The sequence below is a fragment of the Astatotilapia calliptera genome, chromosome 12, assembly GCF_964374335.1.
Source record: "Astatotilapia calliptera chromosome 12, fAstCal68.1, whole genome shotgun sequence".
NCBI classification, from domain to species: domain Eukaryota; kingdom Metazoa; phylum Chordata; class Actinopteri; order Cichliformes; family Cichlidae; genus Astatotilapia; species Astatotilapia calliptera.
Genome location: NC_137433.1, coordinates 38,475,233 through 38,489,425, shown reverse-complemented (window position 1 = coordinate 38,489,425; position 14,193 = coordinate 38,475,233). Strand labels below are relative to the sequence as shown.

General features: G+C 40.4%; 1 protein-coding gene across 1 annotated transcript; it reads left to right on the top strand.

The window, feature by feature from the left end:
* Positions 1-7,723: 7,723 nt before the first annotated feature.
* Positions 7,724-14,074, top strand: LOC113033375 (uncharacterized). The gene is made up of 4 exons (XM_080308666.1): positions 7,724-8,356; positions 8,984-9,999; positions 10,426-10,621; positions 10,730-14,074. Exons 1-4 carry the CDS (start codon positions 7,765-7,767, stop codon positions 12,232-12,234), a joined length of 3,309 nt encoding a protein of 1,102 aa, XP_080164792.1. The 5' UTR covers positions 7,724-7,764; the 3' UTR covers positions 12,235-14,074.
* The last annotated feature ends 119 nt before the right edge of the window (positions 14,075-14,193 follow it).

Here is a 14,193-nt window from a genome sequence, read left to right as displayed (position 1 = left end):
CTCAACAAATTTAAAACATCTCATAAAAAGAAAGAAATGAACACAAAAAAAAATTTTTTCCTTCATTTCTGTCAAACTAAACACACCATGCTGTGTGTCTACTTCGGTGCCCCTCGAATTTCCAGGTTTCACAGAGTTTTTGTTATTAGTTCATAGTTTCTAGTGTTGATTACCGTATTTTCACGACCATAAGACGCACTGTGCTAAAAGGCGCAGTCTCAGTTATGTGTGCCATTACTGTATTTAACACACACATAAGGCGCACTGGATCATAGGGCGCATACAAGTACCGTATGCGTATTTAAAAATAAAGCGGGAGCAAACCTGAGTTCGGTACCTTACTCGCATTTCTATTACCAGTAATCGTCATCATCAACAACACACAAGCATACAAGTGTGCGTATTTAAAAATAAAGCAGGAGCAAAACAAAGTTTGGTACTCACATTTTTATCATCAATCAAACCCATCGAAGTCCTCATCCTCTGTGTCTGAATTGAACAGCTGTGCTAAATCTCCATCAAACATGCCAGGTTCACTTTCTTCACTGTCAGAGTCACTTTCCGTGCCGTGCGGCTCCTCGGAAATGATGCCGGCTTTCGCGAAAGCTCGAACAACAGTGCCAGCAGACATGTTAGCCCAAGCATCTACAATCCATTGGCAAATTGTGGCGTAACTCGCCCGGCGCTGGTTTCCACTCTTGGTTAAACTGTGGTCTCCATCGGTCATCCATCGCTGGATGTGTTTGTCGCCGATGTGTTTGCTGCAGTAGGAGCGGAAGATGGCCAGCTTTTCCTTATAATCCGCTGGAAGTTGCTGCGCTACCGTAGTCCTGGTCCGGATGGAAAAATGGCACCGTTTCATAAAAAGTGAAAGTGAAACTGCTTTTAGCCGAATGGTGACCGTCGAAACGCTTCTCCCGCTCGTTCTTTGCTCGATGATCGCCTTATGTCCGCGGAAACTCAGCTGCGTCTTCTTGACCTGCCGGAGCTTGTTTTCCAGCTTCCTCCACTTGCGAACCATCGATTCATTAATCTTAAATTCTCTCACGGCTGCTCGATTTCCATGTTCCTCCGCGTAGCTGATGGCCTTCAGTTTAAACTGTGCTTCGTAAGCGTGTCTCTTTGCCATTTTCAGGGTTGTTAAAACAACGATGTCCTGCATAACGCACATACCTGTTCTTTTATACAGGTATGTGCAATAAAGTCAACGCACACACTTCACCCTTTAGCGTTCTCATGGTGTTCTCTACTACGTCCTCCTTACAACACACAGGGCGCACTGCGCTATAGGGCGCGCCGCACTTTTTGAAGAAAATCTAAGACTTTTAAGTGCGCCTTATGGTTGTGAAAATACGGTAGTTTTTTGCAAGTTTGTGTTTTTGTTGAAATTGTGTTACTGCAATAAAGCAACCTTGTTAGGTTTACTCCTCCATCAAGTGTTTTGTATTTGGGTCCAACATCCTGCCTGCCACACAGCCGTACCTTAACACTTGTTTAAATCTGTATTGTTGTAGGGACCTCTGATCACTTTGAGGTCAAGTACGGTAATGAAATAATGTGTTTTTTCTGTAATCTCAGTTTATTAATTTCCAGTTATTTACAAATTAATATTACTTTTGCACTTTTGCAAAACGTAAAAAGTTATAGTTCTAATCAGGGGCGATTTTAGCCCATTTTTGGGGGTGCTTCAGCGCCCCCAAAATGAATCAAAGCACCCCCAAAGATTTCTTACTTTACTATTTTTCCCCCCTAGCCTTGTTCGGTATCATTCTTTTCAGCTCAACCTCATGTGTCTGAATTTAGTTGCTTTTTCATTGGCATACTCTATTAATATTACTGATCTGAAACCACACAAAAAACTTTTTTTTTTTGCTGTAAAAAACCACAGACATGTTGGGTAAATTATTTTTATAACTTGAAATGCAAATATAAATTAGACATTTTGAAAACGTATGCACACATTTTGTAAACATATACAACTATTTATCTAAAAATGCAGCCAATACACCTGCCTTTTTTAAATTTTGTACCAGGGGTGTTTTTAGCCCATATTTTAGCCCAAAATGAATCAAAGCACCCCCAAAGATTTCTTACTTTTTTGACAATATTTGCTGTTTGTGTGACACACTACTAAAAATATAAAAAGCATACAGTACTTGGTTGAGATGTAACATTTTAACAACAAAAGTATAGATGCCCCCCCACCGCCCCTCCCAAAATGGTTTGTTCCAGCTCGCCTCTCCCCCACTCTGGCTCTAGCGCCCTTTCTGCCAGAGCGATGGTGGCTGAGACGCAGCGGAGCTGAGGTGTAAGTGCCTGGCTTAAAAGAGGACATGTTAGCTGCATTTAACCTTCAGTTACTCTTATATCGTTAGGTAGGAGTCAGACCATGTTTCTTTTTAGCTGAAAAACATTACACCAGGTAACCTGCAGTGCTGAAAACTTGTTTTCCGGCAATGTTTGCTACCCTACAATCCGTCCTGCTCTGTAGTAAAATCAGCCACATTTGACCGTCCTGTTGCTCCCATTGAAATGTATACAGCCTATTTAAAATCTAAAACTTAAAATTGTCCGCAGCCTGCTGTTGTTGCCACTGTCCTGTTTGAAATGGATACTAACTAGCTAACTGACTGGATGCCCATTAACCTTATAACTCCTGTTGTGTGTGTGTGTGTTTGTTTGTGTACAGAGAGACAGCCAGGTTCATAATGGATATAAGGACGTTTTTTCAAAAACAGGAGCAACATTCAGGTAAAAGTGTAAAATCAAATGATCCTTTAATCAAGAATAATGTTGGATCAGTGTTTCAATGTTTATATCTTTTATTAGATGTTCATGTGGTTTGTTTTTTTGCCTTTTGGTTGAAAGCACACTGAGAGAGGACTTTTTCATTAGTGATCTTAATAGTATTTTTTTCATATTAATGTAATTTTTCATCTAATTGAATACAATCTATTTGTGTATGATTGTCAGTCCAAAGAGGGAGAGAGGAAAGAGGGGAACGTGAGGAGAAAGTACAAGGTCAGGAAGAACCAGGTAAGCAAACAGACAGGGAGCAGTGACAGGCAGAAACTGTTAAACTGATAAAGAGAAAAAACCTGATTTTACTCACAATCTGGAAGTTGTGTCCTCCCTATATTAAAGCTGCTGTACAGAATCTGCAAAGAAAACTGGTTTGAAACCTTTTTGACCCTCTTTAACAACATTCCAACATAACATTATCATTGATCGGGGAGATTAAAATTAATGATATATTTTTATGTGGTTTAGCCACAACTCTACTGAAACCTCAGCCAGCAATAGGTCGGCCAACTTTTGGACCGTGCAGTTGTCTGTATGACTGCTGCAGTACGTACATCACATTTGCTCACTATCAGAAAGAGCCAAACAGCCCTGGTGGAGTGAGCAGCTGTAAAGAGAAGCAGATGCTCTGTTTATATTCTAAAAATGCTTTAAGCTTGTTTCAAAGATTCTGTACTGCAGCTTTAAATGTTTTCCAAAAGCACACAGACACTTATCAGTGTTTCTCACACTTTTTACAGTGTGGACCACCTGAGAAAATGTCAAGCTCTCCCAAGGACCACTATGAAAGCATGAAAGTCATAAATCTTACAACACAAAATTATTATTATTAAATTAGTAAAATTAGTATCTGCAGTAAAGATTTTTTCATACATTGTATATGTTCTACCACAGGCAAAGTTGCCTCCATTTTTATAGTTTTTTGTTAATATTTCGTAATAATTTATTTGCAATAATTTATTCTGTTTTGGGAGTGTTTTTTATGTATCTGTATTATATTATACACACACATTCAAAGTGAATCTCTGTCCAAAATATGCACTCAGTTTACTTGTTACTCACTATGAGCATCATTCATTATTCTCCCCAGTAATTAAGAACAGAATAGAATTGAATTAGAATAGAATTTAACTTTATTGTCATTGAACATGTCACAGGTACAGGGCAACGAAATGCAGTTTGCATCCATCCAGAGGTGCTTTAGCCATGATATAGATATATTACAATATATATTAGCAATAATATAGATATGTGAGTATATTACAGAAATGGGGTCTATTATGGTATGTTATAATGTACACGGTATGAAGTATGTTGTGAATATTCTATAACTATAAGTATGTACAGGCTGTAGTGAGTACAAGCTATGTACAGGATATGGACAGGATATAAATATGAAAAACTATACAGAATATGAAATAAAAAAAAACTATACAGACATCTGAGATATACAGCTATACAGAAATGGGAACTATGCAAGTTATAAACAGTTGTAGGGTTAAAAGTTATCGTATGTACAGAATGATTATTACAGAGCTATACAGTAGTGCAGTTAAGATAAGTGAGGGTGTAGATAGTTTCTACAGAGGCTGTATAAAGTGCTAGTGGTTGTGAGTGGTGGTTCAGTCCATGTTATTATTGTGTTTGAGGGTACAGTTGTCCATTGTGGGTGTGTGTATGTTCAGTCCATGAGTTTAACGTGGGTCAGATGTCAGGAGGCAGAGTTCAGGAGTCTGACAGCTGTGGGGAAGAAGCTGTTCCGGTACCTGGTGGTCTTAGTCCGGAGTCTCCTGTGGCGCCTCCCAGAGGGCAGGAGGGTGAAGAGTCCATGTGATGGGTGACTGGGGTCTTTGATGATTTTCCCAGCCCTTTTCAGACACCGCTTCCTGTAGATGTCTTTTATGGCAGGAAGTGGTGCTCCGGCGATGCGCTGGGCAGTTTTCACGACCCTCTGCAACGCCTTCCGGTCCGAGGCAGAGCAGTTCCCGTACCAGACTGTTATACAGTTGGTCAGGATGCTCTCGATGGTGCAGCGATAGAAGTTCACCAGGATGTCTGAGGACAGGTGGTTCTTCCTCAGAGTCCTCAAGAAGAAGAGGCGCTGGTGAGCCTTCTTGACCAGCTTGGAGCAGTTGGTCGTCCAGGTGAGATCCTCGGAGATGTGGACTCCCAGGAACTTGAAGCTGCTCACACGCTCCACAGCCGTCCCCTTAATGTGGATGGGTGGATGTGGGTCAGCATTCCTCCTGTAGTCCACGATGAGCTCCTTGGTCTTCTCGGTGTTAAGCAGCAGGTTGTTTCTGTCGCACCACTCAGCCAGACGATCCACCTCCTCCCTGTAGGCGGCCTCATCGTTGTCACTGATGAGGCCAATCACCGTGGTGTCATCTGCAAATAATGGATTGGATTTATATAGCGCTTTTCAAGGCACCCAAAGCGCTTTACAATACCACTATTCATTCACTCTCACATTCACACACTGGTGGAGGCAGCTACAGTTGTAGCCACAGCTGCCCTGGGGCAGACTGACAGAAGCGAGGCTGCCATATCGCGCCATCGGCCCCTCTGGCCAACACCAGTAGGCAAGTAGGGTAAAGTGTCTTGCCCAAGGACACAACGACCAGGACAGAGAGCCCGGGGATCGAACCGGCGACCTTCCGGTTACAGATGCGATTCCCAACCCCCTGAGCCACGGTCGCCCCAAATGTAATGATGGTGTTGGAACCATCAGCAGGTGATTGTAGATGAACAGTGGTTATCCAGTGGTTATGACATGTTGGGGGCGGTTGGTCAGGAAGTCCAGTAACCATTTGCAGATGAGGGAACTGATGTCCAGGTCTGTCCGTTTCCTGATGAGTTGTGAGGGGTGGATTGTATTGAATGCTGAACTGAAGTCTATAAACAGCATTCTGGCGTAGGTGTTGTTGTTGTCCAGGTGTGAGAGGACAGAGTGCAGTGATATGTATTTTTTTTATTCCAATCCATTCTTCTTTTGCAGCATTTAAATAACCTTTATCAGATTTGATGGTTTTGTTACAGACTTTTCAAAAAAGTGTTTTGCTTTTCTTTCACAAATGTGGGATTAAATTGTGTTAAAATGTACAAAGCAGTGATGTCATGTTCTGTGACGAGGACCCAGGCACAGAGAGACTTGATGAATTTAAGAATCTTATGATTTAATAAAGAAATTTGCAGACTTGCACAGAGAGGGTAAAATTATGATGACTGATAGCGGAGACGAAGACAACAGACGATGAGGACAGGGAGGAACAGGTTTAAATGCACCAAGGAGACAGTCAGAGAGAACTCGGGACAACTGGAGACATTTAGAGATGCAGGGACTGACAGAGACGGGGAAGACGTCTCATCGTGATGTGTAATGTTTATCTTGCCTGACTGGGCAGCTCTCTGGGTGCTTAGCACCCCCAAAGCTCTGATCCTAGAATCGCCCCTGGTTCTAATCTTGTAGTAAGAAATATTTTTGTCTATCTTCACTGGCATAAATGGGTCAGACAAAATAATAAAAACACCTGAGTTGGAACTTAAATGGAAAAGTACATCCTTTTATGAAAGAGGATTTATTGCAGGGCAGTTGCATAATGTGAGTTTATGTAATCTGGCGACAACTACATAAAATATATTCAGCATTAGTGAGAAGATAAAGCAGATAGAGAAGCATGACTTGCACAGCAGCTTTACTCTACACCATAAACTCAACCACACAACCTGTCTTAGACTGAGATACACATGAAACCACAGAGGTAAGGTCAACAAATTTGACCGTGGCTGCTTTAAAGTTGTTCTTGAACATATTTTAACAGGTAACTGTGTAAACATCATCATTTAGGTTAATTAAATATGAACTCCTGTTTCCTCCTGCCATCCTTTAAAAAACTCACACCCATCACCCTAGGGACCATTCTCAGCCAAGCCATAAAAAGACCATATATCCATATTTTATTCCACTTTAAATTAGCCAACCTTGTAAAACTACTTCTCCCTGAAATATTCATGTAAAGTTTTAATTATATTTTCGTTGTTTTAACCCTTCAAATCCCAGTGTTATTACATGAGCGCCCTGTGTTATAAGCCCCAAAAAACAAAAAACGAAACTAAATATTTCCAAAAAAAACCAGTTGAAGTAATATGTGATTGTCATTATAAGTAGGCCTTTAGATGGACCAAAGATTGGCACCAACATACATCTTGACCTGCCATTATTTTTTTTGCATTTTTTTTGCAATTTAAAAATTAAAACTTCAAGGCCCTGAGTCTTCATTGACATCCAAGAAAAGAAGAAAAAATAAAATCATATGATGATAATTTGGGGTTGAAAAATAGCGTTTATAATGGAAGTCAATGGGCAGAAAATGGTCCCCAGGGTGATGGGTGTGGGGATTTCTGCTGCTCAGCCATTTTAGGCTGATTTAAGGAATTCACACTGGAATATTAACATTGACAGGTAAAAACTATCCTGTGGCAAGTTTGGTTATATTCCACTGAACACAGTGGAAATGGCAGCCATTTAACACATAGCAGTGGCACAAAAAGGTCCCAAGAAGGCAGGAAGGTTAAAATGTTATAGTTGAATTAATGTCATGAATTACAGCTAGATATGTCTAATAAACCAGTATACCTAGCTTACATATCTACAGATTACATGACAGTCAGTAAATTAGTTGTATGTATTTCTGTCTCTTTACCATTACAGGTGATCGGTCACCCCAGAAATGCAGAAGCACCTTCGATTTCCCTCCACTAAACAGTGAGTCAGACTGAGCTGTGTCAACCTGCTGTTGGAATATCTGGGTTTATAATATTTTGTTGGTGTAGTATCTTAGCAATAAAGTAACTCTGGATTTAAACAGCACTGAAACACAATGAATTTTGCTTTTCTATTCTGTGTTTCCCGCAGTGTCTGAGCTGAGGGTTGTTTTGCTGGGGAGCAGCTGGACTGAGAAAATGGAAGTGGGAAATCTCTTACTGGGACATACTGTGTTCACCAGTAAAACTAAAGCGTGTGTGAGAATTAGTGCTACACTGGAGGGCAAAAAAATTTCTGTCATCAACACCCCCTACCTGCCTCCTCTCAACACCTCCCACCATGATCTGACAGAGTTTATAAAAGACTTTGCAAAACACTCTGATCCTGGACCTCATGTGTTCCTGCTGCTTGTACAGCCTGAAAACTTTACAGAAGAACACAAACTGAGACTCTGCAGAGTCCTTCATGGTTACAGTGATCGATCATTTGATCATTCACTGATACTGATCTCAGCACCCAGAGAGGAGAGCTCAAGTTCTGTTGAAGACTTCATGAAAAGTCCAGCATTAAATGAAATGATCAAAAAATGTAAATGCAGATACTTGAAGAGGAGCAACGTTGAACTTCCAGAGCTGTTAACACATTTGGGGGAAATTACAAAGGACAACAATGGAGAGCATGTCAGCTATGAAGCTTTTGAGGACACAGCAATGACTTCAGCAGGAGATCAACAATACCAAAAACAAAAGGACTCAGAGACTCCAATCACTGATGCTGTTAAAGCTGCAGGTAAGAGGAGAAACTCTTCTGACAAGGATGAAATACACAGAATATACAACATCTATGCATCAATAAGTTACATAGCAATGTCTCATTTTCACAGGACTACCCAATAAATTAAAACTAATCACTCCTTGAGTGTCACCAAAAACACCTTTGACCAACAGTAAATAAAATGATCTCAGAGCTCATTCTGTTTCTTAGCTCATCCATCCAACTGTTTGAATTGTTATGTGTAGTATATATTTTTATAACTTGTGCAGCACGTTGGTCAGCTGTTGTTTAAACTTGACAATTCTAAAAATAAAGAAATTATTCAGCTAAACTTTGTAATCTCAGAATGTAACACCACAATTTTGTTTAAGTTAACTTTGACTTTAAACATGCTGTTGTGCAAATAGCTTAAATATTTAACACATTCACAAACATAATTGCTGACTGCATTGGTAACTGGATTTGTATTTTTAAGTGTGACTTGGACAATCACATCACATTTGACCAAGTCACATGTCACATTTGATGAGTAGACTAAAGATTCTCTGAGCATACTGAGGACTGAAGAGATCTCCTCATACAAGCCAAATGTTGTGATTTTAGATTAATTTGTGTTATTGTTGTGTTGCTGTTGTATCACAGTGTCTGCGTTCAGGATTGTGCTGCTGGGAAAAAGTGAGGATAAGAAGACAAAACTTGGTAACTTCATCATTGGCTACCAAGGATTTCACTGCCAAAGACAATCACCCATCACGCACTGTGTGGCCTCCTGTGGAGAGTGGAGAGGAAAACTACTGACAGTAGTCAAAACGCCAGACATGTTCAGTCTGTCTGAGGAGGACATGAGAAGAGAAGTGAAGAAGAGTGTGAGTCTCTGTCATCCTGGACCAAATGTTCTGCTGCTGTTGGTGAAACCTTTTGATTTCACTGAGGAGAACAGAAAAACTCTGAAGTTCATCCTGAGTCTGTTTGGTCACAGTGCCTTTAAACACTCGATGGTCGTCATCACACATGAGAATGAAACGAGTTTCTCTGTGAATGAAGTCCTCAGAGAATGTGGAGGAAGGCACTACAACATGTTTGACGATAACTATGGATCATTAATACAGAAGATTCAGGAAATGACAAACCAATATGATCACCTGATCAAACCATCTTTAAACCTGGTTCTGTGTGGGAGGAGAGGAGCAGGGAAGACGTCAGCAGCCAAGGCCATTTTAGGTCAGACTGAGCTTCATTCAGCCTCCAACTCATCAGAGTGTGTTAAACATCAGGGAGAGGTGTGTGGACGTTGGGTTTCCCTGGTGGAGCTGCCTGCCTTGTATGGAAAACCTCAGGAGGCAGTGATGGAGGAATCACTCAGGTGTATCTCCCTCTGTGATCCTGAGGGTGTCCATGCCTTCATCCTGGTCCTACCTGTGGCTCCCCTCACTGATGAAGACAAGAGAGAGTTAAAGATCATCCAGGACGCATTCAGCTCTCGAGTCAATGACTTCACCATGATTCTGTTCACTGTGGACTCAGATCCTACAGATCCAGCTGTTGGTAACTTCATAACGCTAAGCAGGAACATCCAGGAGCTCTGTGAGAGCTGTGGAGGAAGATCTGTTGTTCTCAACATCAAAGACAAAGGGCAGATCCCACAGCTGTTGGAGACTGTGGAAAAGATGATAGTTCACAAAAACTATACAATAACCATGTTTACACGTGTCTGTGTGGATAAAATCACCACACTCCAGGCGGAGCTGAAAAACTTGAAACCACATGATGTTGGCCTTTGTAAGTACTTTTTCTTTTTAAATTTTCTAAACCATAGGTTTTATAAAACTTTTATAAATCTGCCAAGGTTGAAGATCATGTCTACACACATAAAATCCAGACATTAGAACAGACAGAATTTTCCTTAATCAAACTCCATTTCTCATATTATTAGACTTATACTTTCATTATATTTTTGATTAAGAATAAATAATATTTGCTATGAGCAAAAGTACATAGAAACTATATTTATCATTTTAAATACAAAAGACTGGACGTCAAGTCCTTATACACTATCTCATCCAGCTGTTGGTAACTTTATAAAGCAAAACAAGAACATCCAGGAGGTCTGTCAACGTTATGGACAAAGGCCTGTTATTGTTAACATCAAGGATAAAGAGCAGATCCACACGTTGTTGGACACTGTGGAGCAGATGAGATGTACAAACAAACCATGCTGCTACACAGCTGTAACATTTGCTCGAGCCCAGATTGATCTGATAACTAAAAATATGGTCACTCGTAAGTAATTAAATGTTTGTTTTTTTTAATCATTAATCACGTTCTACATTATATTCTTACATCTACTTTATAAACTGTTCACCTTTAAAGAAAATCATATGTTTACAGGTGATGAAGAGAAGCAGAACACGGAGCCTCTCAGGATTGTGCTGATAGGAAAGACCGGCAGTGGAAAGAGCTCATCAGGAAACACCATCCTAGGAAGCAGAGAGTTTACAGCCATGGCAGGGCAAACATCAGTCACCAAATACTGTCAGAAAGAACAGGGTGAGGTGGACGGCCGTCCGGTTGTTGTGGTCGACACTCCTGGTCTGTTTGATTCAACTTCATCAAAAGAAGAAGTTCAGGAGGAGATGATGAAATGTGTCAGTCTTCTGGCTCCAGGACCACATGTCTTCCTGCTGGTGTTACAGGTTGGAAGATTAACACCAGAGGATAAACAAACACTCGATTTAACCAAGAAAGGTTTTGGGAAAAGTTCTGGAAAGTTCACCATCATTCTTTTAACTGGAGGAGATTCACTGGAGTATAATCAGGTGTCTGTTGAAGAGTACATCCAACACAACAGTGATGACTCTTTTAAGAAGCTGATTGCTGACTGTGGAGGAAGATACCATGTGTTCAATAACTATGATAAACAAAACCGCACACAAGTTAGTGAGCTGATAACAAAGATTGACACCATGGTGAAGAACAATGGAGGCAACTACTTCACCAATGAGATGCTGCAAGAGGATGAAGCAGCAATAAAGAAGAAAATCCAAAAGGAGAAGGAAGAAGAGATGAAGAGACTGAGAGAGGAACTTGAAAGAACATATGAGGAGAAAATGCAATCGATGAAAAAAATAATTGAAGAACAAGAAACAGAAATTGCCCAGGAACGAAAATTGAGAGAAAAACAAGTCAAAGAAAAAGAAGAATACATCAACAATATCCATGAGGAGAGGAAGAGAGAGAAGGAAAGAAGTGAAGAAGAAGAGAGGAGGAGGAGACACCAGGAAGAAATTCATCAACAGCAGTGGGAACAAAAACTGGAATCTTTGGAGAAAAATCTTCAATCTGAAGCAGAAGAAAATGTAGGAAGAGAACTGGAGCAGAGAAGAAACGAGATTAGGAAACAAAGGGAAGCATGGGAGGCGAAACAAAAACAGTGGTGGGATCAACGCTACCAGGAAGCTGAACAGAGATATCAGAAGATGCGACAAAGGCACCAAAACCTCCAAAAGGAATATGAGCAAGACAAAGAAAAATTTGAAAGCCAAAGAAGAGAAGATAAAATCAGGAGAGAAGAAGAAGAACGACAATCAGAGGCAATGGTGGAGGATTTGAAGAACACCTACAGAGAAAAAGTAAAAGAGTTTAATGATGTTCAAGATAAACACATCAAGGACATAGCAGCTCTAATGGAAAAACATATCAGGGTTATTAAGACTCTAAGGAAAGAACATGAGAAACAAATTCAAGACAAACAAGAGCGGTACGAGCGCTTAAGGACACTCGGAACTGAGAAAGAAAATAACTTAAAGAAAGAAGTTGAAGATCTACAGAAAAAATATGAAGACCAAATGAAAAAGCTCAAGCAAATAGAAGAAGATAAATGTATCATCCAATAACAATAAAATGTCTTAGATGTTTGCAAAATGGTTTCTGGAGGAATGACTGATGAAGCACACTGGTTAGCTTTTTGGTTTTACGTATCACGGCTCCTTTGGCTCTTTTAAAAGCTTTAAACTACATTTCCATTGCAGGTTGTAATATTTTATTTCCTTGAATTGTTATCCTTTTTTGTATGAGTGGGCAAAATAGTACATACTGTGTTTGTGATTATCTGTCATATGGTTCTACAACAGACATGTCAAAATCAAGAGCCCAAACAATTATATTCAGTCCACAAGTCAGCCCCAAGTAATTTCATGTCTATTATTAATGACCCATTCGTATTCACAGGCCCTACCACTAATACTAGTCTACTCTATAAAGTCACATTAAACTACTTCTCATCCAAATTACTTATTTTTAACATTCACAGGACAGTTTAGTGCAACTACAAGACCACAGTTCCACAGCTAGGGGTACCGGGAGACTACGTCCTCATTCCAGGTGTCTGCTGTCAATTCCCCGTCAATCAGCTGTTAATGACGTCAGCCTGTCACCTCTGCTTCAGATCGCTCTCCTGAACGCTCGTTCCATAGCCAACAAATCATTTGTACTGAATGACTTTTTTAGCAGTAATAGTCTGGACTTCATGTTTCTCACGGAATCTTGGCAGCAGGAGAATGAATTTATCCACCTTAATGAGCTCTGCCCGGTCGGCTGTCGCTTCATCGAGACTCCGCGTTTGGACCGTCGTGGTGGTGGTCTGTTCACTGTTCACCGAGACAATTTCGCTTGCAGGGCTATAGACTCTGAGTTTTTCCCTTCCTTTGAGTCACAACTTCTTAAGGTTGTTTCATCAGATATATTTTATTGTGTTTTAATTTACCGCCCTCCCGGCCCCGCTGGTGTTTTTATTCAACATATTACGGACTTTTTATCTTCCATTATTAAACTGGGGAAGATCTTAATGATTGGGGATTTCAACCTCCACGTGGATGATCTTAGCTGTAGCATGGCCTCTGACTTTTTATCCATTACAGACTCCTTTAATTTTATTCAGCATGTCTCTGGAACCACCCATGTTAAAGGCCACACCTTGGACCTTGTGTTTTCTCTTGGCTTAGACATAATTAATGTCTGTATTAAGGATGTACAAGTGAGTGACCATTCCTGTGTTACTTTTAATCTTAGCTTCACTCTGTACACACCACCTTCTAATCTCATGTTCCATAAGCAGTTCATAAATCAGGATGTTGCTTCGAAGTTTTCTAATTTGTTGGACCCTCATGTGATCAGTGGCTGCACTGATGCTGATGTTGCTACACAGTGTTTTAACAATCACTGTTCGGAGATTTTAAATTCGGTGGCACCTATGAAATCTGTGATTGCTGCCTCAAATAGAGCTCATCCATGGATAAATGATGACGTAAGGAAGGTCAAAAGAATCTGTAGGAAAGTCGAACGCCTTTGGAAATCAACCAAACTCGAAGTTCACAGGCTCCACCTTAGGGAACTTTGGGTTTCCTTACATGAAACCATAAAAACAGCCAGATCAGAATATTTTTCTCAGTTAATATCATCAAGCAAGAGAAATTCCAAGGTACTGTTTGACTCCATAAACTCTATTGTTTCCCCCGTGGTCCACCGAGTACCTGTGACCTCTATATCTGAGAGTGATGACTTTCTGAATTTCTTTGTGGATAAAGTTGATAATGTCAGTATGCGCATTGATTCTTCAATACCATCTATTTGTGTCTCTGGGCCACCTCCCCCTCATTTACTGTCAGTGTTTAACCCAATGAGCATACATGACCTTTGACTCCTGCTGGATAAAATAAAAATTACCACTTGTGCAAATGACATTCTCCCTGCTGAGCTGTTTAAAAATGCTCTCTCTGCCATTGGCCCCTCTATTGTAGAGATATGCAATGCCTCTCTTTTAACAGGGGTCGTCCCTAGGTTCTGTAAGCTGCTGT